This window comes from Mesitornis unicolor, unplaced genomic scaffold (genome assembly GCF_000695765.1).
Source record: "Mesitornis unicolor isolate BGI_N332 unplaced genomic scaffold, ASM69576v1 scaffold6926, whole genome shotgun sequence".
Lineage (NCBI taxonomy): Eukaryota > Metazoa > Chordata > Aves > Mesitornithiformes > Mesitornithidae > Mesitornis > Mesitornis unicolor.
Window position 1 is genome coordinate 1 of NW_010188798.1, and position 25479 is coordinate 25479.

Sequence of the window (25479 nt, forward strand, 5' to 3'; positions counted from 1 at the left end):
GGTGGGGCGGCGCGTCCGTGCTGCGGGGCCTGCTGGGCCGGGATGGGTGCTTGGGGTGAAGCTTGGGGCAGTGTCCCAAGGAGGGTGGACCCAGGTGGGACCAGTCTGTCCTGAAATGGACACAGAAGGCTGTGTCAGAGGTGGTTGACTATGAGTATTGCCCTCAAAGCAGCCGGCTCTTGTGTTGGGTAGGCAGATGTGAACATTGTCCTGGGTCTAGAGAATTGTAGCTCATCAGTGAAGGGGGAGGAAGTGTCTTTGAGATGTGCCTGAGAAGTAAAGTTGAAATCAAGGTATGAACTAAACCTTCGTACTTTAATTTGCAGAAGGTTGACTGTAGCAGATATGTGTGCATATGTGAAATTTTATAATAGAACAATAATCTATAACTGTTTTGCACGATCTCAGTATTGCATATTCATCATGGCAGTGCTGTCTGTCATTCTCCTTAGCAGTTCCCATTCGTAAGCTGACTTTCTATATGTGCAGTAAAAGACTGGCAGAACTGTTCTAACTCCTCTTCTGCCTTTGCTTTCTGTTTAAGTAAGAACATGAGGCAAAGCACAACTATTTTACCATTGCTAAGGCCAAAGCCTAGGTCCCAGTTCCTTGCATTAAGTGAATCCAATTCTAAGGTGTGGTGGGATGAGGCTTTTTCATTTTCAGCTTCTCTGATGGAATTGGTGAGTGGGCAAACGAATGTGAAGGTGGTTTCTGGATGCCGTGACTGAGGCAGCGGCGCAGTGCTGTCTTGTCCCACAGAAATGCAGCGTGGCGGCATTGTTCTGATTCACACCTTGGTACTGACCCCTCTGCAGAGCTTCAAGACTTGCCCCGAGAAGTCTTCGCTGTTGATCCAACCAGTATATGTCAGACTCCAAGCACAGAGGTTCTCTACAGGTGTAGGAAATGCAGGTACCGAACCTTTTTTGTTTTCCGTTAAATGTAATTTTGAAATCAACTCAAGAGAAAAATAGCCTGTGTAAATCAATGAGCGTGCCATTATTGTTAGGACAGGGATGAGCTCTTCCCTAAGTTTGCATTCAGTGTATGCCACAAAAATTAGACAAATAAAAAGTATCTTATGAAGTACAAAACTTTTATTCCTTGAAGTTGTGCAGCACTTGTGCAGCCTGACCTGCTGTGTTCTAAGGCAGGCATGCTTCCACTTGGCTCTGTGAAGCTGCTAGCTCTGAAACCATAACTTCTAGTTTGTTTTTGACAATCGGCTTCTCCAGAAGAACCTTCCTGTAGATTTTGGGGTTTTACTACATTTTTAACTACCCTTTATGGATTACTTAAACTGTGTAAGCCTGCTATCTCTTATCTGTAGGTTTCTTCAAGTATGTAAGCATAGAATTAAAGTAGGAATTGTTTAAGAATAGGTCTGTATAAGACAGAGCATACAGCTGTGGGGCAGATATTTTTAATTGTTTGTAGGTTTCCCCAGTAAAAAAACCCAATTATTTTACTTCTTTTTTCCCCTTTGTCGCGGAGGGCAGGCGTGCTCTGTTCCGCAGTTCCAGCATCTTGTCCCACGCGGAAGGAAGTGGGCCGACAGCCTTTGCCCACAAGAAGATAGCGGACTCTGCTCAGCTTTGCAGTGATGGCCGTGAAAAGTGCACCTCTTACTTCATTGAGCCCGTGCAGTGGATGGAGCCAGCGTTGCTTGGAGTAATGGAAGGACAGGTGAAGAGGAAGCATGTGCTTTATTTTGTTTACTTGCTTGCTTGTTTGTTTTTGCAAAGGAGAACGAACTGTTTCTGTTCCCTGATGTTAAAGCCCCCACATGAGGACTCACTCTCAGCCTTTCTGGTGTGAATTTTGCAGCTTACGAACAGATTCTTAAATGTTAAATATCCTTTTATATGGAAATGAACTGGTGATCTTGCTGGACTGGGAACATTGGCCAGGGTGTTGGACAGGGTTTATCTGCAGTGTGTTTTCAGTATGAGAAAAGTTTGTGGGAATTTGTGGTCTCTTGGCTTTCTGGAGCCTGGCAAAACTGTCCTACAACCACACCGGGTCTGAGCAGCTGCATTTCCACACCCTCCCTTCTGCCAGCACAGCTGCCTGCTACACCCCAGAGCAAAAAGCCATGCCAGTTCAGCTAGTTTTGCATTTTTCAGCCCATTTACCTTCTGTGAAGTGTTACAAGGGAAGGAGCAGGTTGCCACAGTGTAATGAATGTACCGCAGAAGTACATTTTAAATGCGTATGCCTTATGTATCTTTCTTGCAGCTTCTGTGTCCCAAATGCATGTCGAAGCTGGGCTCCTTCAGCTGGCGGGGTGACCAGTGCTCCTGTGGCCACTGGGTGACTCCTGCCTTCCAGATCCACAAAAGCCGAGTGGATGAAGTGAGGACGCTGCCAGCTGGTAACTTCCAAGCTGCCAAAACCTGAAGTCGTAGCTTCTCTTGCTGGATTTCTTAACGCCCACAGAGAACTGCTGTCTAGTCTTGGGGTGCCAGGAGGGATCCTGTGGCTTCCACCCCTTTGTAATTACTTGAACACCTGCTCTACTGGAGTCTGCTGTATCTTTAATATATATAAAATAGCAAAACACTTCCTTCACAGAAGTGTTATGCAGTGGTCAAATATGTACAAAAACACCTGAATGTGATGTTTTCATATATTCTTACCTCATCTGTTCCTATTTACAGGTGGTCTGAAGTCGTTGTTTCAAAGGAACTTGAACTTTACTTTCAGGCTGTGGCCAGCAGTGCTGCTTATCTTCCAATACAGACGTTGGTCTGAAACACAGATGAGGCTTTAGGAGGTATATTCCACATGAGGTACACAGCAGGGAAGTATTATAAGGCTTAGCAAAGTGCCATAAAATGGTACAATTATAACTCGTGCATTAACATGCATGGCAGCTACTAGCAGCAAAAGGCAAGTTTACTGTTATACTTCTATTACAATAAAAGTATTCCTAAAGATCTCTACCCCAAGAATATTTACTACATTATAATTCTTTCACGTACTACTGTCTGAGGAGCTAAACTGGAATGGAAAAAGTGAAGTGTTCCTGCTAAATTGCTGCTTACAGGTTTAAAGTATCCCTAAAGTGATGAAGTAAGGTTTTAAGACTGTTTGGTCTCACATAATAAAATAGGACAGACAGGACCTACTTTAAATCCATTTTATTTTCATTGACTTCAACAATTTTTTTAAATTTTTTTTACACAATTTCCAGCAACATACATTATGAAATATACAAGATAAAGTAGGTGGTGGGGTTCTGCCCATCTTTTAATTCCTCCCACAGCTGTGGAGGGAAGACTTGCAGGACACAGTGAACATCAGAATCTCAACACTGAAAACAGACACAAAACAAAAAAGACAAAAATATATATGAAACTGTTTGAACTGGTCACACTTCAGGGCCAGGTACAGCACAATAAATATTAGAACTGTATTATCTTAGACATCTTCTGTAAAGTTTATAACATCCTCTATTTAAAGAGATAAGAACATCTGGTTTCTAGCATGAAATGCTACATAGTACAGTGGTGAAGGGTATGAACGATGAGGAATCCAGCAAGGGTGTGGATGGTGACTACTCATTCACACATGCTCATTGGTAAAAGCAGCAGCATACACCAAAGGTTTAGTGAGCTGTAAACTTAACCATTCACTACCAGAGTATCAGCTGGAGGAGTTGTTTCTTTTGGGAGAACCAAAAACAGTTAATCCCTGGGGTCTCCCTGACAAAGAGCAAGTTGATACCATAATGGAAGTGGCAGCATTTGGTCCGTAGCGCGAGATCCCTTTGCATCGCTACTGTTCGAAGTGGGCAGCCGGTGGAAAACTAATGCTTTCATAACCACACCACTGCCACAGTGTCACCTACAACAGGTAGTACTATGTCATGACCATAACAAAGCGGTAGATGTCAGCTGGAACCCAGCTGGGCACAGAATGTGGCAGGACAAAGCAGCACTGGGTGCCACCTGACACAAGCAAGGCAGAGACTGGAGAGGGTGCCAGCGTTTGTTTTCTCTCTCTCTGCAGCAATGATATGAGTGCTGGGCTCTCACAGTTTGACAGAAAGGCTGCCCTATGCTCATGCCTCATCTCACACTGGTTTTGCCAATAAACAAGCCCAAGATGCAGCAGTTTCAGCTGCTTGGCAGTGCTTCCAGAGCATTGAGCAGAAGACCATGAGTAAATACATTTTGTAATTGTCAACCTTCCCTCTGTTCATCCCCTGCCCCCAGAAGTGTAGCATCATACATTCCTCCTACACAAGAACTGGGGACCTTCTGTGCCACCACCAACCAGGCCACATGAGCACAGGTGGAGGAGGAAGGTTAAGCGCACACTTTCCTTTCTTTAATACAACCTGGACATTGCACTGAGAGGCAACTGCACTGGCAGACAGAGCACCACTGGGAAGGACCGTGTTCCTGGTCCACACACGTGGCATTGCCCTAACTTGCTAAGCATGTCCTGCAGCGCATGGCAGCACCCACAAGCTTCACAAACTAAAGCAGCTGAGTGCTGTGAAACTTTATGGGGAGGCAGGAAGGTAAAATTCTGCTAGAAGCTGAGCACCTATGGCTTTGATTTTAGCTGATGCTGAGTCCAACAGTCCTATCTGCATTAAATAGGAAAATAAAATTATATTTCTCCAGTGCACAAAAGTATACTGGCCGCTTGTACGTGCTGCTCATCTTCTAGTTAGTCCTTTCTTGGGAAGATCTAGAATTACCACATTTCAGTAGCAACAGACTCAGCTGAGGCTTGCAGAAGGGACAGAGTAGTGAACAATTTTTGGTTGTATCAACATGTCATCAGAATATGGAGAAAAGTTCTGTTTGAGAATAGGGAGTTCTGTGTCATGATAGTCACTTAGCAAAGTGCCAGATGTAAATGCCCTTACCACTGCCAGCTCAGAATGTACCGCGAGATGACATTAAGATCTACACCTCCTCTGCTGGTACAGCTCAACTGGGTACATCCCAAGGTGAAAGACCGGTTACTAAGAGAGCTGGGAGAGGGAAGGTGAAATTTTTCCCACCCTAGAAGTGTACAACAGCATTTCCTCACTCAGCCAGGCCCATTCACACATCACTCACCATTTCAGACATGCAAAGCAATGCCAAACACAAACTAAGAGGAATGTTTTGTAAGGACACTCTGAGTATGAACAGGGGAAACATGGGGCTATTTGTCAACTCAAGTACTGTTGCATCACTCTTGTAAGGTAGGGAAGCAGAGGAGTTGAGATGAGGAATTGAGAGGACAAACTGGAGTGGTCACAGAGGTCGAGTCTAGTCTTCCAGACTGCGAAATGCATTCTGCATATCCTCAAACAGCTGAGCATAGTCCGCCTTGATTTTTGTTTCACCATCCTTCACAGGGTCCTGAAAGACAACACAGCAAATGAACAGATCTGTTGGGAAAAGCTCAGGTACTTCAGACAACCCTGCTTTGCCAGTGCTGTCACTTCTCGACCTCAGGACTAATGTTCGCTAACTGTGGAGCGGGCCTTATAGCTCCATCTCCACCTCCCATCTGTCTCGCCAACAGCCACAAGGTTTAAATCTCATTCTCTTTCCATGCTCCATGAGCGGGCAGAATGGATACCAGAGAGAATTTTTTTTTTTGTGAGCAGTGGTTACTTTATTGAAAAGCAACTGATTTGGAGAGGATTCAGTTAATTTGGAGAGGGTCTTAGTTAAATGTTATGTGATTCAAAAGCTGCACTGATTAACGCCAGCTCATGTCCCCAAACCAGAGTAAAGATCTTTGTAACTCAGAAATGCTTTGCCGTACTTTTTGGCGTGCAGACCTTGTAAGTGCAAGAGTAACTTTGCCATCACTCAGAGGTTGCTCTGTTCCAATTAAAATCTTATTGTGAGATCACAAGAAGCTCAAGAATATCTGTGTAGAGCTTCATTTTCTCAGAATACTTTTCATGAAAGACAAGGGCAAAAAGAACCAATTAGCTTTGCTCTGAGGCTGCAAGGCCTTCCCTGCAGGAAGTGTTAACTGCCAGGCTGGGAAATCTGTTCAATGTTTTCACCATTCCCCTCTCAGCGCTGTGCTTCTCTGGGTCAGTGCAGCTCTTGGGAAACACAGGGGACTTAAACATGTGGATGCACTTCTTCACTGTCTCTCCAAATACACAGACCACAGCATGCAGGACATTACATTCTCATGCCTTTTAGACTGTTACCCAGGAAACAGAATTTTCTTTTCATAACTATCACTGTATTAGAGGGCCAGCTCTACTGAACATGTGTTTACCCTCTAGATTCCCCTCACAGTCATGCTGTCCACCGCTCTGCTGTATGCCAGATGTCTTCTGGTGGCCAGGGTTTGTAAGAAGTGTATTACTTCCCCTATCTCTATATAACCAGCTCTCAAAGCTCATGTGCCCAAGTGCACCTTATGTTCTTGATGCTTTGAGAATATATAGCAGGGATTTGCTTGCTACAGAAACAAGCCAGTACCCTGCAGGAACAGAATACATCAATTTTAAATGTAATTTTATCTTATGGTACTTGTTCTCAGAAGATCTGCAATATTTGGTTAGAAGACTTACAACAGAATAAGCATCAAACTTCATAGAGAACATTCCCTAGCTACTAACATCAGCCAGCATCACAGGCTGCTGTCCTGCCAGTAACTGCTACATCAGCATGCTCCAGATGAATTTTAGGAAAGTTCCAAAAAGATGGCTACTGAAGTTACCCAGAGCAGGTGCTCTAAGACATTTGCTTTTTCCTTAGCCCATGTTGAAGCTATGCCTGCCTTTCTTTCCTCCTAGTTGCCTGCCTTAGGACTTGAAACCAAATGCAGGAGGTGGCACATATTACTGCAGAGGATTAGCTTTTCTTTTATTTCCATGTAAGAGAGCTTGATCAACACCTCTAACTTTCACTTTTTAGCACATTCCTGAATTTAAACTTTAGGTTGAATTTAAACTTTAGGTTGCTTTTATCTGTGAATAGTCTCCTTGAACGTGTTACAATTTTTTACAGAATTTTAATCACAAAACCCCCAAAACAAACAGGAAAGGTATTTGTACTATAACCATGAATATACGTAACAAAGAGACTATTGAAGGCAGGGTTGCCAAGGCTTTGCAGCCAGCATCACCCAACTAGATTTCTGTACTGGCCACTCCTGTGCTCACAAATTAAAGCCATTTCTTAAGTGTATTCAAAGTGATTGCAAACATCTCTGTTTATAGACCTTTACCTACGGCAACTGATGACCACCTTTGAGTAACAGCCTTTCAGAGGCACTGGAAGCTCACAAAACACAGTGCCACTCCATTCCTTACAAACATACCTTGAATTTCATGGAGGTAAGTCTGTAGAGGATTTCGCTCATGTTCTCTCGGATGATGGACCACGTGATCTTATTGTCACTCTGGGCTGTGGTTTCTACGGCACGGCGTGCCATGTCATAAAATGCAATCATATTGGAAAGCATTCCCACTGTTTTATAGAAAGGGCAGAACCTGATGGAACAGAAGAGGATCCGTCAGGCATTTATGGAACAGTTAACAGGACAAGCCTTTGCTTCTGCCTTCACAACAACTCTGAATTCTCACCTGAAAGAGAGAGCGCTAGCCTGCCTTACTCCAGTTGGTTTTGCTACGTGCTGTCAAAGGAGAGAGAGCAACTCTCATAGGTTCCACATTTTTAAACAGCTAAATCACAGGCTAAGAGGCTCAGCCTGAAGCAAGGTTTCTGAAACAGCACCCAAACACTGGGCAAAACAGGAGAGAACAGGAACCATAGCTGTGCAAGTCTCACGTTTCAATCTGTGTCAATATTAACTAGAAAAGGAGAACACCAGAGCAGCCAACTGAATTCCTCCTTCCCGTTTGGTCCATCATGGGCTTCCTTCAAGCAGCCTGCAGTGACCTGACAGCTCTGCAAGTTTCTTTGCTCACAGGAAAGGGAGTGTTTCCATGACAAGAGCACTCCGTGCACAAAAAGCTCCATTTTTAACAGGTAGATGACTGCCACAGAAGGTACCTCATTATTATTTATACAGTACATCATGCTGCTTCCTGTGCATACAAGCATACCTAATCAAAGGTACGCATCATTACAGAATGATGTACATCTACATTTTTAGTGATGAAGTATTGCAAGACCTCGTGATCTACCTGGGCTGGGGAGTGAGAGGAAGTACAAAAGGCCCCTTATCAGGCTCTTAAAACAAAAGGACAGCATGGAAAGAAGCAAAGCAGACGAGGTAAGAAGCATTGCACTAGAGAAAAAGTCCAGTAAGTTTTTTTTGATGGATCAAGCATACTTAAGTATGCAACAGCAACTGAAAGCAGATGTTTGCAGTCCCCCATGCACTGCTAGAATAAACAGGAAAACTTTTCTGTGAAAACACAGTGGCCCTCTCCTCCTCCTCCTCAGGAGGACAAGAGGACATGCTATTTCAGAAATACTGGCTAAGTGAACAACAGATGAGTGTCCAAGAAACTCAAAAGGTGTGACTGCATTTGGAAAAAGGCTGCATGCCTTGGGTAAAGTAACATGAACACACTGTTCAATGGCGTACCTAGGTACAGGTCTTCCACTTGTCCAGAGTGAGTAAAACTAACTTCTGCACTGATCAGTTTCCAAGTAAAATACCTGTCTAAATCCAGACTACACAGGACCAAGAGGGCAGAGGTGCCAGTCAGATCTCACCTGTCATAAGGCGTATAACCATTCTGTTGCAAGAAGTCGTCTTTTATCAGCTTGGCAACCTCCAAGGTAATTTTATCTGTTTCTGCCAAGGAAGCCTAGAAAAAAGGTACACTGTTAGTTTAGTACTCAAATCCATGAGGACATGGTATGTCCCTGCCAAGAACTGTTATCCTTCAGCACCTGCTTTTTTTCCCCACCTTCTTAAGATAGTTTCCAGCAGAATTCAGTCTTTTGGGTATTTCTTGCTACCTGCTACAGAACAGCCAATTTAATTGATAGCTAAATTAAGATGGGTCAAATAGTCAATAAGTCTATACAACAAGAAACAATGGAAAGGAAGTTTCCTTTAAGATAATGGAAAAGCCATTATGGCTCTATGACGTGCATTGAAACATCACCTTCCTACATAAAAAGGGGCAAACTGATTTTTGCCTTCCTCAGTCCTTGGAAGAAAAACTAGATGTCAGCATGCTAGCTCAATAAGTAATCTTAAAGATTTGATACTAGCTTCCACAGCTACCGATGAACTTTCCCTGTCTGGCATTCAAGACAAGTAAAAGGAGTTGCTGACAATGCCTGCCATACTCTGCAGAACAGCTACAACCCTGTCTTTCAGAAGGAGACTGGCAGAATTCAGAGCTTAAAACAATTGTTTTTCCACAATTTTCCCTTTCTAAAGATTTATTGCAGTTGTTAATCAAGCCCAGGCTGAAAGAAATTGTTAAGGATAACATATTTGAGAACAAGATCACCAGTACTTCTATCATGGGAATTAATGCCTAGTTACAAGCACTGGCTTATTGATATCCCTTCCACACCAAGCAACTGGTTCTACCCTGCTCTGTAAACTAGTCTTTTAGAACATGTTTTTGTAAATAGAAAACCTGCAGAAGGCCCTAAGATCACATTTCCTTTTCTTTGAAAATGCATCTAGGGAGGAGAGCTATGCTAGGCAAGATCTGGTGAAAGGCCTCCTCTTAGGCAGGCTAGAATGTCAGTGAACAGGGAGAGCATCAGGACCAAACTGCCTTCAAATAACTGCAGTTAATATGTTACCATACACTACCACCACTTGGTAAGTTAGCATAGGTCATCTGAACATCACATGTTCAAGTTACTGTCAAGTATGAGCTAGGCACTTGCCAATTATTTTCCTGTCCAAGTTCAGCTTTCTCTCCAAAACAGTAAAGCAAATGAAGGAAATTAAAGAATGCCTGTAAAATGGAGCCATATGTCATGTCACTGGTTCCCACAGAGAAACTAGGTCATCACCAGTTATTAGAAAAAGCAGACATCACTTCTGTTTCTACAAGCCAGCTGGTAAGTGTCAACACCTCTGTTCTGTGGCTGGTAACAAGGTAATTGTAACCCTCCAGGTGACTTGAACAGCAAAGATCAGTTTGCATCATTTATCTTACAAAGATTACTTCCAATGGAGTAGTACTGTAGGTTGCAACAAAGGGCATTTCAGCAAGACTAGAACACTGAAGAAAGTGAAGTTTCTTAACACCAGCATTAGATGCCCTGCAATCTAATTTACGCGAGAAAAGTAGTATTAAGCCAAGGTTTATCAAATCTAAAAAAGAATTTGTCAGTAGGAGTCAAACAACATTTACGAAAATTGGCACAAAGCAGTCAGAGGCAAGAGAGTCTCACATCTTCCAATGACCATTCGCCCTTTTGGCACAATACAGTAACCATCAAGTTGGTCTAAGATGTGGTCAAAAGCCTGCACTATCAGTAAGTAAAGGGAGGACAGCTCATTGGCAACACATTCCCTCACAGCTGGTTACTCACCTTCCCCACAAGCTGCACAATCTCTGCAAGGTCCTCTTCCTCCTGTAGGATCTCTTTGGCCTTTGTCCTGAGAGGGACAAACTCTGTAAAATGCTTGTCGTAGTACTCATCCAGGGCACGCGTGTATTTGCTGTAACTGATCAGCCAGTTGACAGAGGGGAAGTGCTTGCGTTGTGCCAGCTTCTTATCCAGGCCCCAGAAAACCTGTCAGAAGCCAGAAGGATCAACTAGTATTGCAAATAAAAAATGAACCAAAATAACCGAAGGCAATAAAAACAAAACCCAAATACAGAAAGCAAGCTTTAGCAAATGCAACATGGCAAAGGCTATCACAAATGAAAGCCTGAGAGAGAAAAAGAAAACCTTCGTTATGTTCATTTAACTAAAGTAGTGACTTCCAAATATACTTCTCAAAAAATGATGCATTTTTTTAAGCTGAATTCACACTTAATCAGGTTGAGACTCCTCAGAAGGGAGAAGTCAGCTGTAGCAAAGACAGTACTGGAGTCTATTTAAGTGGACCCCTATTAGATATAACTTCTTTTCCCAACAGGGCTGGGCCATCAGTTGCAAGACATTCTTCTCCCAGTCAGCTGCTCTGAGGATTTTTTTCTGGTTTCAATGCACCTATTATGAGTGGTTCACTTTCCATCTCAGCTGAAAGCAGCCATGTTTGAAGTGCAGCTCAATGGGCAGCAGTCAGGAATTCCAGAGCAGTCAGCATTGGAAGGAATTGCTACCTTTGCTCCTTCTTCCAAAGGGATCTCAAACACATCAGTTCAGAGACAATCTCACAAGGTTGCCTTATACACCGCCAGAACATTTTTCCAAAGCACCCTACAAAGCTGCCTGTGTCAAATCAAAGCTCTCACACGCCAGCCATTGACACAAATGCACTGAAGCAATTTCAAGTTGAAAAAAGTAGACAGAAGAGCTGCAGCATCATGGGACGTACCTGAACAATGCCCAGTGTAGCAGATGTGACAGGATCAGAGAAGTCACCACCTGGGGGAGACACCCTGGGCAGGAAGAGATAAGGAAAAGTTATCACAGTTGCTTTCATGGTTTAAGATGAAGTACCAAACATATAACTGCACAGCTCAGTGATCACAGAAACCAGAAAAGTCAACACAGTTTCAAGTAACAGGTTGAAAGCTTCCACAGCAGAAAGTGTTTGACGTATACCCACACAGGTGTAATAAAACATACCGTGAGATATTGTTAGATCAATAACTGAGAGTTTCAAGGTATTATTCCAGTCACTTCAGCTCCAGGTGGTAACTCCAGCTTGCATAACAAACCTATCTTAACTGGAACAGATTCAGCAAATGTGCTGATAGGATACCATGAAACACAGTACACTACTCCAGGGTAGTGATCCTTCCCCTGTACTCAGCACTGGTGAGGCCGTACCTCAAATAATGTGTTCAGTTTTGGCCCCCTCACTACAAGAAGGACATTGAGGCACTGAAGCATGTCCAGAGAAGGGCAACAAAGCTGGTGAGGGGTCTGGACCACAAGTCTTATGAGGAGGGGCTGAGGGAACTGGGGTTGTTTAGCCTGGAGAAGAGGAAGCTGAGGGAAGACCTTATCGCCCTCTACAACTGCCTGAAGGGAGGTTGTAGCAAGGTGGGGGTCAGTCTCTTCTTACAGGTAACTGGTGATAGGACGAGAAGAGATAGCCTCAAGTTGCGCCAGGGGAGGTTTAGATTGGACACTAGGAAGAATTTCTTCACTGAAAGGGTTATCAGGCATTGGAACAGGCTGCCCGGGGAAGTGGTGGAGTCACCATCACTGAAGGTATTTTAAAAACAGGTAAATGAGGTGCTTAGCGATATGGTTTAGTAGTGGACAGGTTATGGTTGGACCCGACAATCTTAAAGGTCTTTTCCAACCAAATCATTCTACGATTCTATCATTATTCTACAGAAAACAATACCCCAATTTGAAATTATTCCAGATATTCACATATATAATAACCACTTCAACTTCATTTGGGGTTGACACTCTTATACATGCCTTCCCAGAGATTAAAGAAAATTAAAAAATTCTTCCAACCTCAAAAGCACAACGCATTTGTGTACATATGTTGTGGACATCAGAACTAAGCAGAGCAAATAATGGACTCTGGGTGTTCTGTGCTAGAGGCTTTCCTGAAAACGTGTCGGGGAAAATTTATTTTGCCTGCAGTACAATATACAAATCAATATAGTAGTGCAGAAGAGTATCGGGGGACCACATGCTTTTCACAGCCTATCACACCTTGAGATATGCTGTTCCGTGTCATTCTACTCTATTTAAGCAAAAGAATCATGATTCATTATGCCCCCAAGTGCACACACTGCTGCTCTGACGTCCCCTTCTTTCCTGCTCAGCGCATGGTTTGACATAGTTTTCAGTGACAGCTCTAATGACATTCCTCCCTGAGCCATTTGCTCCGAATTCTGCAAGTGACTGCTGTTCTATACCTCACAGAACTACCTGTCCAAATTCATTCTTTCTGCCCCCACACACAATTTAGCAGTAGTTGAGGGCGAACAGAGACTAAACATCTACCTACTCACTCACATATTTTTAGTTCTGCGGCTATACAGAGAAACAAAACCCTCTTTTTGTCTGAAAAATAGGTATTCTGACATACAAAAATAAAGATGAATAACTGTAGCCAATGCAAAGCAAAGTAGTGCAACACTCACGCTCCAACAATGCTGACGCTGCCTTCCCTTTCAGGATTTCCCAGACACTTCACTCTGCCAGCTCGCTCATAGAAAGAGGCTAGACGGGCACCAAGGTAGGCTGGATAACCACTGTCTGCAAATACCAACAGACACTACTTGAGTCAAAGGCTCAGAGTTTAAGAGATGCAGTTACCAGACTACACAGAAAAAGGACTACTCACCAGCTGGCATTTCAGCCAGTCGCCCTGAGATTTCTCTGAGGGCCTCAGCCCATCGGGAAGTAGAGTCTGCCATCATACTGACATGGTAGCCCATGTCCCGGAAATACTCGGACAGGGTGATTCCTGGAACAAAGACAAGAGCGTGCTGCAGGACACAGTTCAGAAAGGAATGCTACACTTGTATGTTGTCACTAAGATGCAAGTAAGTCAAATTATTTAAGTTTACATTTTTATGACAAGAGACACTGAAAATTCTTCTTTCTTCCCACTAGATCATGCCCTTGCCATCTTTTGTTGTTGTTTTTGTTATTTCTTCTCACTCTCCCCATTTCTGCTTATGAACTGCCCTGGCTCATCTTGTATTCCTGTGTATTTCTTTGAAGAGACACAGCAATGCCATTGATGCTATTCTTTGTCTCATTGAAAGCAGGAACAAAGCCTCCTCTTACTGTAAAATGCCTCCTTCCCTTTCAAACCACCAGAACACAGCCATAAGAAAAGGTCATGTTTTATCTGAGTTATCTGACAACTTTTCATACAAAAAAGAATTTAAAATACATAAAAGGTTGCAAATGAAAGAAGAGCAGCCTGACAATGCAGAGAGTGCTATTCCTGCCCATTGTCATGGTTTAGCCTGACAAGCAGCTGAACAGGATGCAGCCACTCACTCACTCCCTGGTAGGGTGGGGGAGAGAATCAGAAAAAGTAAAAGAACTTGCCTATTGAGATAAAGACTATTTAATAATTAAAATAAACCGAACTGAAATAATAATACCACCAATGAATTATAATAAAAATGGGAACAATAAAGCAATCAAAGTTATACTCAGCTCTCAAAAAGCAGTCGCTGGCTGTGTGCCATTAAAAATGTAACAGGGGAGAGGTAAGCCTCAGGAACTGAATAAGCTAGATGAGACAGGCCACCACCCAAAGAAGGAAAGGAAGGGGTTGTCCCCTGCAAACTCTCCAGTTTATAGTGAGTGTGACATTTATGGGATAGTATACATTTTATTGGTCAGCTTGGATCACAGCTGCCCTGGGTCATCTGTCTTAGAAAATCCCAGGCCTTCACTTCCCCCCCATCCTCTTATGCAGGGAGAAGAGGGGAAAAAAAAAACCAAACAACAAAAAAAACCCTCAACAAACCCAAAAGAAACTATAACCACAGGTGCAGGTGAAAGTCTGAAGAACAAACCCTGATTTAGTGTAAACACTGGCATGTTATCATATTATTTCCAGCACAAATACAAAACAAAAATCTCCCTAGTTACTATGAGGAAAATAACTCTGTCCCAGCTACAGCAATAATACCAACTTGTTTTCACTAAATAGAACACTGCAATTCTCTGGTGAACAGAAAAAGGAATTCTGTGATTCAATCCCAGCATAACCAGGACGCTCATTAAGCAGCTGTACTTGTCAGCAAAAAGCTATCCACAAACAAAAGCTTACATAGTTAACACTTGGAGAAAAACTACATGAGAGCTAGTGCAGCAAGTTCACTTTGTAAGCAAAATTTACTCAATATTTGGAAATCATCATTATATAGAAGCAAGCCAAATACAATTAAGATACTAGGACTTTGTGCAGGCAATGCTTGAAACGGTTAACTTGTGAAACTAAGCAAGTTTCTTGGTACCGACCATCTCAGGAACTGAAAATACTAGAACATGATGGCTTGCTCTACACACACAGCCTCTCTTCCAGCCTCCTGTGAATCTTACCAGTATAGATAGAGGCTTCTCTGGCAGCCACAGGCATGTTGGAGGTATTTGCTACCAGAGCTGTTCTCTTCATGATGCTTTCTATCTTCCCATCAACTTCCATTGTTAACTAAAATGCAAGAAAAGAAACAATTTAAAAGGGTAACAGTACCAAGGTTTGGTTTTGTTTTGGGTTTTGTTTGTTTGTTTGTTTTTACTACATTACTCACCTTGTATCAGTATACTTCCCTCACAGCTACTCTACCAAGAGCAGAGACTAGATTCAAGACTTCAGGATACTGTGCTGGTGTGCCTTCCAGACTGCACACAGCTTAACTCTTGAACATACATGCCTCAGCCTCATCTTCTGTAACTGGCAAATCCCTATTGATCCCATTCAAATGACTAATGACAAATCCACTGCATCAGGAAGTACCCTATCCTCTCTCAGCTTACTAGGCAGAAACAGCCAAAAATCTTAGCCTCCTGTCATAAGTCTGTTAGAAATAAGAGGCTTTTTCCTCCTACACTGATCTTTGAGAACTGGACATAAAACCACAAACATAACCCAGCTGAAACCTCACAAGGATCTGAACAACAGAATGCATATCCTGACTTGTAGAACTCCACCTACGAAGATCCTGGGATTTACCTTTTTCATAGCCACCTCAGTTTGATTTTCTCATCAACACACTCAAGCCTTTTACTGCTTATTTCTAAAAGTGAAGTTTCAACCTAACCATTCAGACTATCTGGCTTCTTTTCCATATTTCACAGAAGACTAATTCACTAACACATAGAAGGACCAGTAAACCTGTTGTTACATCTGTTTGGTTTTTTTAAACCAAGCATCTTCTACTTCCTTCAGAAGGTATCCCAAAGCCTAACATGCCAAACTAATTGTAGCTGTTTGTATCACCACCCTACACCCAGTAAATATAGATGCTGCATTTCTTATGCATGGTTGAGTTAGAAAAGTTAGAGACATTACCAGTGAAAGGTAAGGTGCTTATAACTGCACTAAATTGCACCCTGGCATACATTTTGGCTTTATTTTAAACAAGTTAGAAGGTACGCCAAAAAGTAGTCCAGACATTTATTGAAGAGGCCACTGAAATCATTCTTGAACAAGCCAAAAAGGATTTCTAGTACTACAGCTTGAACTTACAGTGGGGAGGCAAAAGGACAATTTTAAGTCACTTGGCCAATATGATACTTTCCTCAATTACAATACCAGTACAATAGGAAGTCTTCCCAAGAAGGTTTACTCTCCATGAGTTCTCCATACTAACCTCAGGGAAATCTCTCAGTACTTCAGACATTTCATTTCCTCGTTCTCCACAGCCTACATAAATGATGACATCGCTGTTGGAGTATTTTGAGAGAGACTGCGAGATCACAGTCTTCCCACAACCGAATGCCCCAGGAATCGCTGTTGTACCCCCTTGTACACACCTGAGTAAAGAAAAAGGACTCTGATTTGCAAGGAACTCGAAAACAGCTCTCTCCCATCTTAGAATATGTTTTCCATTAAAACTCACTAATTAAAAGCAGAGCAACAGGAGTCACATTCAGTGTTCTGGATGAGAAGCACAGAGGTATTTCACTAAACCAAAAGACCGAGGGAATAAACTGTCCTTTTCTCCTATTGCCCTTGAAGTACATGAGTTATGCTTGTACAACAGCTAGAGACTTTCAGGCTTGAAACATAGCAGTTTTCACAGCTGGAAGCACTGATGGAATGCAAATGCTAAGAAAAGAACAACAGTACTCAGCTGTGCACTATAAGAACAAGCAGCACGATATTTTAGGACACAAATTACTACATTTAGAGTCTTGAAAGTTAGCTGCTTAAATGAGCATCTTGTGTTACAGTTAAGTGCGATAGTTTTCTCAAGCGATTACCTCAAAATCACTGAGAACTATACATGCTCAAGACCATAGAAGGAGATCCTACTTATGTATTCAAATGGAGATACCAAGCTTGAAAGTTCTAGCCTTTCTGTTGATTTGGCATGATAATGTTAAGTTTATGTTTGTCCATTCTTTTCCAGATTAATGCACTAATACTATATTGTAAAGCTTTTCTTCTTTTTTCCCCTAGTAGGTGTTCCTGTTAAATACAGAAATATGAGGAATTCAGCTAAATATTTCTGGAGATTATGCTGTGATGCATAGTGAAAGCTTGGGATCTGTTTGCCCTTAAAAAACTGTAACACCTCCTTCCTCTGCTACCCCACCAAAAGAGATTTCTTACATACTAGAAAATAAAAGGTAGTACTTACGGGAAGAGGGCATCCAGGACCCGCTGACCAGTTAATAAAGGATGATTGGCTGGTAACTTCTCAGTAACAGGACGGACTTGACGTACAGGCCAGACCTGGACCATAGTGAACTTCTCCTTCACACCTTCAAACTCCAGCTCTAGGACAACATCCTAACAGATGGCACCAGACATCTTAAGTAAGCAAATAGCTGCACACTGGATCAGCATGCAAATTTTCATCTCAACTGCTCTGCACAGCTAGGTCTGATAGTGCCATAGATTAATCAGAACCTCAACACGCTAGCATCCCCTCCCAAGTAAAGGCTCCTTCCCTTATTTACAAGGCTACTGGGGAAAGAAAGTAGAAGATGAAGCTTCAACTAAAAATATGCTTTTGAAGAGCAACTGAATTTTACATCTTCAATAAGATACTGTAGATCCCCATATAGGTCAGCAAACATGGCATAAAGAAGTGCCATTGGGAAGCCATATACCTAGAAAGTAACTGCACAAGATAATCATGTAATCCCGGCAGGCAGGATAGCAGAAGTGATCATTAACTCAGACATCTTGTTGCATTAAATACTTGCTGGTGGCATCATGCAGTACAGAAAGAGTACATCAGCCTTACGAAAGAGATTGGAATATACCAGTAACTGCTGTTTGAGAGACTTACTGAAGTGTCGTAGTTTCCTGGTGGAGCGATGTATGTAACTGTACCCCTGTTCCGTGGGGGCAGCATGATTTTGTGTTTGATAAGGGAGTTTTCGTTCACCACACCATAAATATCTCCACCAGTGATGTGGCTGCCAACCTAAAATCAGAACAGATCTATTAGTCATAAGTGAGAACTTCAGTTTTAAAAAAGAACCTAGACAAAGAACTGTACCATATAACTGTAGCTATTAAGTCTAGCACTGAGATTACTCCCTTTCTAAATGTGTTGTTACAGCGCAGTAGCCCATTTACATAACTCATCACACTAACAGCACATGGCTAGCAATGCTATCTGGGTTCAGGCACCTTTCAAGGTTCAGACAGTAGCAATTACTGACTGATGCAAGGAATTTTTCTTGTTTCTTTTATAACTCTCAGCTTAATGTGTTAAGCAGAGAAAGGATAACATATTCTAACCTGCAGGGTTGGAAAAAAGATGCTGCCAAGGGCTAAGGCCATGACATTTTCCAGCTCTAAGGCTATCTTCACCATTCATGAAATGTGTGCTGTGGTGATTCTTTTTGCTTAGGTAGGACCTGCTCTAGCTAATGCTTAGTGCAGTTCCACTAGATTCTTTACAGTTTTGGAAATAAACTATAACTTTGCAACTTTCTCATATGCAGCAGCAGCAGCACACAGTAAGTCACATCGAGTTAGTTTTGGCGATCCCCATCCAGTCTCATACATTGCTATCACCTCCTAGCACTTCTTGCAAACTTAAATACAGCATTAACCATAGCTCCTAGCAGTCACAGCCTTGGCACTCTGCTCCAGCCCAACACTCTGGGAGTAGAGGAACAAGAGAGGAAGACAGGCTTGTCAGAACCTACCCGCAGATTTTTGGAAGGCGTGAAGTCCCATTTGATGTCTCGGCTCAAAGCTGACACGTTGACACCTCTAGGGATATAGATACTTTTGGTCAGAGTGCTTATGTCCGAGAGAGGCCTCTGGATACCATCAAAAATAGCTCCCATAATGCCAGGCCCTAGCTCCACTGACAAGGGTTTGCCAGTACGAAGTACAGGATCTCCTACAGAGACACCAGCTAAAGATTTGCTGAGGAAAAGTTCATCCAGAAAAAGGGAAAGAAACAGGGCAGAAGGCATCCCCTTCACAACATCACACCCTTAAACCACCTTTCTTCACTTTAAGGTTACATTTTTATTACTATGTTACACATCATCACTTAAGAATCATGTAGCTTTATACTTAACTCAAGATGAAATTGCTAAAGTAACGCAGCTGCTCATCCTGGATTTCAGAATACATGCTGGGTCCTAGCTGGACCAAGAGTCTGTAAGCACACTGCAGAAGCAAATATGTAATCTGTTACATCTGGCAAAATAATCTGCCCAGAAGGTGGCATCCGGCCCACTTTACATTTCCTATCCAAGTGGTATACAAGCATAGTTTTCAAAAGCAATGAAAAAAATGCAATAAATACTGCTTGGTAGTTTTGCCATTTATGGTTACATTTGTCAAACAACTTCCTTTACAAAAAGCTGTGATATTTAAATTAAAATTAACTTAAAATTTAAGGTACACGCTATTTGATATCCACTTAAAATAATAAAGGTCTCTTTGGTACACAGCCAAGCATGGCAAGATTTACCTCAAACACATCAGAATTTCCAAAAGACACGCAGAACAGACTTCCTGCACTGGTCCCAGTCACCTCTGTTCATCTTCGCCCTAATTACAACCGTTCTGGGTTGCACAGTCTTGCAGGCCCAGAGGGATCAGTGAAAAGGATACAGGTTTCTTCGTACACCTGGACAGTTGCCAAATCACCTTCCAGTCGGATAATCTCCCCCACCAGTTCACTGTGGCCTACTCGTACCAGCTCATACATAGCAGCACCTGCCATGTTGCATGCCGTGACCACTGTAAAAGACAGGTACAGAGGTGAATATTTTTCCTGTAGCTCTGGAAGTGTACTCATCAGAAGTTAGTAAGAACTGCACAGCATAAGCCCAGTATTCAACCAAATCAGAAGTGCATTCTTGATTTCACAAAAGGATAACTTGGCTGCCACAAATCCTGACATTTCTGGTTTAAAAGTCAAAAGAAAATGTTTCCTTACACTTTTCCAAACTGCTCCTTTATGTTTAATAAGGGGACATTATCCGAACTTAGTGCTTCACAGACAATTCTTGCCGTAATTTCTCTTATCTATCTTGACAGATGGCAAATGTCTCGGGTTTTAAAGACGCAGTGAACTTTGACAGGTGAGCTGCATAGGCATTTCTTCCTTTCAGTTAGCTGGGCCACATTCCCATCTGACTAAATTAAAACATAAAAGAAAATGGCAAAAGCTCACCTGATATGTGGTAGTTACATAAACCTGTGGTTGGGGACCAGCATTTTCAAGTCACTCAAAAAATTCTGTTTACCTTGGTAGCATCAGGATGCTCACTTAAACTATTTCCATGCATAGGTCAAGCCAAGGTGGCTGTTAAAAGCAATACACACCTTTTGTGGCAAATGTCTATAAAGCTTTTAAGGAAACACCATATCGATATTTTGTAAAAAAGTGATGTATATCTTAGGGCATTTAACTTTTACCAGATTAAGACTATTTACAGCATGTTTTGGACCTGAAGCTTCTTACTGTTTTAAGTTAGATTTCAGCAGGTCACACATGAGGCCTAGCTGCTTTAGGACAAAATTAATTATATTTTTGATATTATAATATCAATCTTGCACACAGAGTTCATGTGTTTACATAAAAATAAATTTTCCACTTCTTAGGAAAGAAAGTTGTATCAGTTTAAAATTGTTTTTCAAGTATCACTTCTGTACTTAAGGAATTGGCAGGTAAAGAACAGGCATTTATTTAGGTAGATATGAGACAAGGGAGTTTCTTATTCATTAAATAAGCTGCATTAAGAAAAATACATGCTGTTCTTCTGTTCTCACATTCCCATCCTTTCCTTCACGTCTTGAAGAGAATGAAGGTGTGAGCAGAAAAGCCAGTAGAGTCTGCACGTATTCAAAAGCTGCTACCATCAGAGCCTAAAGAAAGTATTTAGGCTCATAAAGGAGGAGGAAGAGTCCTCCTCACAGCTGCAGTACCACCATACACTGCCACCTTCCCTGACCCTTGCAGCTCCTTGCTGAGCAACTCCAGTCCATGGTGCAGTGACACAGAACAGCTTAACACCGGCATGAGACTGAGTATTCTGGAAAGCACTGGGTCAAACTGCATTTCAGTAAGAATGAATTAGGCAGCTCGTATCCTTTTACAGCAGCTTAATACACTGGGCCTGCAGATTTCTGACCCAGTGGCTCTCTTTCATCCAGAAAGTTTACTACCTTTTGGCTTATTCTTCTTCTTATTATTATTATTATTAAGCTTGCTTCTGCTCATTACATCTTTAAATAAGATTAATCGGAAGTAACAGCTTGTTAGTATATTTCTTAATATTTTATCAGACTAAGTCAGTGATCTTTCTTAAAAAGGCCCATCCCAAAAAAGAAAAAGCCCTACCCAGAGCTGCCAATCTTGCAGATTAATAAGACACTAGATGAAAAAGAACCCATTATTTCCTTTACAAAGTAATACCTACCAGGTCCCGAGACTCCATGGACATAGCCAACTAAAGCCTCTCTGTCCTCATCACGGATTTTGGGTAGCTTTGAGAAGTCCATTTTGCCTGTTCAACTGTACAGAAGGAAAAAAAAGAGAAGAGTCAGTTCTGAAGAATACACACATGTAGTAAATTCCTCCTTTCCTTCCACTCTGTTTTCTTCTTGTTTCCAGTGAGAAAGAATTCTGAACTGAAGAATTCTGAACTCCTATACCCTGAAGCACCTGAACCACACTGATTTTAAACCTATAAAAAGTTAAAAAGTAACTTATTTAAACAAACAAAAGAACTAACATCCCCTGTTGCAGAAACAAAGGGCTAGAACATCACTCCATAATACGATCCACAAAACACCTGAGTCAAATAGTTGCACTCCAAAAATGCCATAACACTGCTGGACTATGTTCGAGCCCAATAACAGGGTATTTAAACAGCAGAGAACCACTTCTGCCTTCCACATCTCATCTACTCTCCTTCAAAACAAGGAGATTCCTATGATTCTGATTGATTTCAAGGCTACTATATGTGAAGAGAGCAAGAGAATATTCTGGTTCTGCTTTACTGCCACCAGCCTCTAGAAGGAAATACTACAAATATTAATGGTAAAAATTCTACTTTTTGCTATCTCAAGCTACTGAATCAAGAGTGTTTGGAGAAAGAAACATACATTTTCACAAGCACCAGTATGCAAACATGCAAGTCCGCTCCATATGCCTCACAGTAAGGTATTATGCAGTCTTGCTCTCAGTGAAACCCATGAAGCATTACAGTAGAATTGTGCTAATGGCCAAAAAAACTCAATTTACAACAGTTAAACACCAACACCTCTTATTGGTAACTGTTCAGAGAATCTAAACAACTGGCACAGGAAAGGCAGTTTTAGAAACAGACCTCCTTGATCCCCACTTGTCCTGTAATCGACAGTTGGGCTGTCCTGCTTGTGGTGCCAATAAGAGCCTTTAATGATTTTGCTCTGCCAGCCCTTACCATGCTTGGCGTTACCTTGGAAACTGCTTAGTGCTAGAGAACTGTAAGGCAACTCTACCCATTTCTACTGTATTGACACATTTATGATACAGCGCTGGTGAAAGCTGTGGTATGGCAGCCCCAGCATACGAGTCCCTCTGCATATCAACAGTGCATGTCCAGCAAAAGCCAATGGTTCCGTGATGTGAACTGTGTGAGGCATCTGTTGATGCTCAGCCTTTGCAAGAAGCTCAACCTAACCCAGCATCTTCTGCAAGGCAGCAAATACAGAGGCATATTCAGGCTTGAAAACCTGCCCCATATACAATGAGGAAGACAACTACATTGCCACCCCTTCCACCATCATTAAAGGATGTTTTTCTGCCTGTTCTTCAAGAGCAGTAGGTAGCCAACATCTGCTTTTCTTAAAGTCTTATGATTGTTTTCCAGCTTTTTAATACCATATTACAGATCCTCTTTATCAAGCTAAGTGTTTTAAATTGGTGGCTCTGCTCTGTAAGAAAAAGATGTCAGACGATTCCAAACTCCTATTTACCCTGAAGGAACAGCTTCTTCCACATCTTACTGGAGCGGCCCAGTAACGTGGCTACCACTGATTCATTTCACAACAGCCACCCCAACAGTTGATCATGACTCAGTCACCACCAGCCTGGAGTGGAACTGCTAGCTGCTCTCAAGCTCAAAGGCTAAATGAGATAGTTCTTATATCCCTCTGCTCTCCACAGAGTTTATCCTTTAAGCTGCCTGTTGTTTAGGCCCAGAAGACAATTTTAATTTCACTTCTTATGTCTCAAAAGTCTCCTCTAACAAAGGGCAGAGGGGAGGTCCTTGCAAAGCAATTTGCAGTTCCTTTGCAGCTGGTAAGAGCTGGTTCTGATCAGGCTAACCTACCTCATCTTTTTTGCTTTTAACAATGAAAACATTGCACAACACAAGGACAATTACTGTTCATGTTGAAAATAAAGCAGCTTGTCTTATAAATCCACCCAAAATATTTACTTCAGCATACCATATAGAACAAATCTCTAGAGTCCTACAACCACAGTTTTCTACAGAACCACAATAAAGAGAGAGCTAAACCAAATTCTCATAACTAAATTAGTGATGCTGTTTGGCAATTAGAAAATACAGGGTCCCATACAAAAGAGGCAATTTATGAAAGCAAGGAAAAGCAGGAAGAATATTAGCCAGTTTCACTTTAAATTAACTTTTCTTCAAATCCAAAGCCTGTAGGTCAGCTGACCACCGCTTGAAGCAGCCATTTATCTTTTAGGGACACAAGTAAGAACCTCAGAACAGTCATTCTGCAAATAAAAGAGCAACAACCTGACACCCAGCACCTGCCTCTCTTGTATCTGTGACTGCTCTGCTCCCTCTCTTCCTACAGCCACCTTTCCAAACTACTGGCCAAGTCAACTAAAAGATAATGGATTCCTCTGCTAGACCACCTAGCAACACACCAATAAACCCTGTCTTTGTCCTGATCTTTAGCATCTGCACCAACTGCTTTTAAACACATATCTATTACCTATTCCAAGTGTAAAAGATAAGGTGAATTCTTCCTCAACTTTCTTTGTTGCATCTCCTATACACCTCCAATCAAAGTACAGTACCCTAAAAAGCTAGTGGTCACCTAGCCAAGCTGACCTTTTTTTTTTTAAGGTGCTATGAATCTTTCTAATATTGAATAAAAATAAAGAAAAAAAAATGCTGTTACTTGTTTCTGCACAGTTTTCTTGTGCTTATGTATTACCATTAGAGATTTTCATTTTAGATGAAAAAGTCCTTGAGGGCAGAAATGTTGCCATTACCAACCTACACTGTCTAATGTCTTCATTGTTAAACGAAATTCCCTACAGCACATCAGAATCTGCTAAACACAACATCATGTGTTACATATGTATCAACAATGTGTACTTACCTCAGAAGCCACAGTAGCTAGCCATTTTAGAAATCTACCAAGTTCCTGCAGCCTTTCAGAGGCCCTCTCGCCAGCACACGGTATTAGGCACTATGTGCCATCCACTCCTACAGAGCCCACTAGCCCACCTACACAGGGTATCAGCTTAGTTTTAATTCCCTTATGAGCCAAAATGCATCTTGTATCCTTTACAACTTACATAAAGGAATCTTCCTCATCTTAAACAGTTCAACAGCTGATTTTAAACATGCTTTTAAGCTCTGCCATGGTCATATTCTGCCTGACAGTGCCAGAAATCAAAATAATACTTGCTGCAGAACCATTTCTTACTGAAAGGTGATTCGTTAAAGCAATTTATAGTCATAATTAAACCAGAAAAAGAGCCAATAACTTGAGTTTTCTATCTTGGTTTCTCCCCAGCACAGCAATTTGGCTACACAGTAACCCCGAAAATGTAACCCTGCTGCTCTCAACATCAGAAAAAAAACCAAACAAAACAACCCTGCTTTCTATTACAGTTCCTTGTTTTTGCTTCAAACATTTGGTCACTTCCTGAATTTACACAATAAACTACCTTACCACAAATATATCTTCAAAATTCAGACTCAAGTGAGGTTTTTAGAAGGAGTCTTCTTGCAGTAAGGAAGAAAAATCCATGACTAATTTATTGTATAAACCCAGATTCCTACCTTATTTTGCAGAAAAGGAGTAACAAAAATCCACAGGCCCAATGAAGCAAAGCCAGAATTCAGCAGTTATGCAGCGCCACTTACAAAATAATTGTCCTTCCAGTGCCCCTACACAGAGGGATGAGAAAGCCTGCTGCAGAGGGGAAAGAAATTTCTGACACACAGCAGAGGCATAACCACCTGACTTGATGAGTCATCAGTCTCTCTCTCTCTCCCACCAGCACAGAGGAATGCC

The 25479-nt window shown here is 41.9% G+C and overlaps 2 protein-coding genes across 2 annotated transcripts; one reads left to right on the top strand and one right to left on the bottom strand.

Moving 5' to 3' along the window:
* Window positions 1-818: 818 nt before the first annotated feature.
* Window positions 819-2403, top strand: DUSP12 (dual specificity phosphatase 12; the record flags this gene model as incomplete). The annotated part of the gene is made up of 3 exons (XM_010185839.1): window positions 819-915; window positions 1503-1689; window positions 2242-2403. Coding segments are annotated over 3 exons (446 nt in total), but the record flags the coding sequence as incomplete, so codon positions are not given.
* Window positions 2404-4548: 2145 nt separating this feature from the next.
* ATP6V1A (ATPase, H+ transporting, lysosomal 70kDa, V1 subunit A) lies at window positions 4549-25341 on the bottom strand. Its single transcript, XM_010185838.1, has 15 exons — window positions 25245-25341; window positions 21627-21721; window positions 19813-19941; window positions 18888-19102; window positions 18017-18154; window positions 17360-17511; window positions 16367-16529; window positions 15096-15204; window positions 13372-13494; window positions 13169-13283; window positions 11428-11491; window positions 10473-10676; window positions 8676-8770; window positions 7309-7480; window positions 4549-5372 (listed from the first exon to the last, which is right to left on the bottom strand). Exons 2-15 carry the CDS (start codon window positions 21706-21708, stop codon window positions 5280-5282), a joined length of 1854 nt encoding a protein of 617 aa, XP_010184140.1. The 5' UTR covers window positions 21709-21721; window positions 25245-25341; the 3' UTR covers window positions 4549-5279.
* Between the last annotated feature and the right edge of the window lie 138 nt (window positions 25342-25479).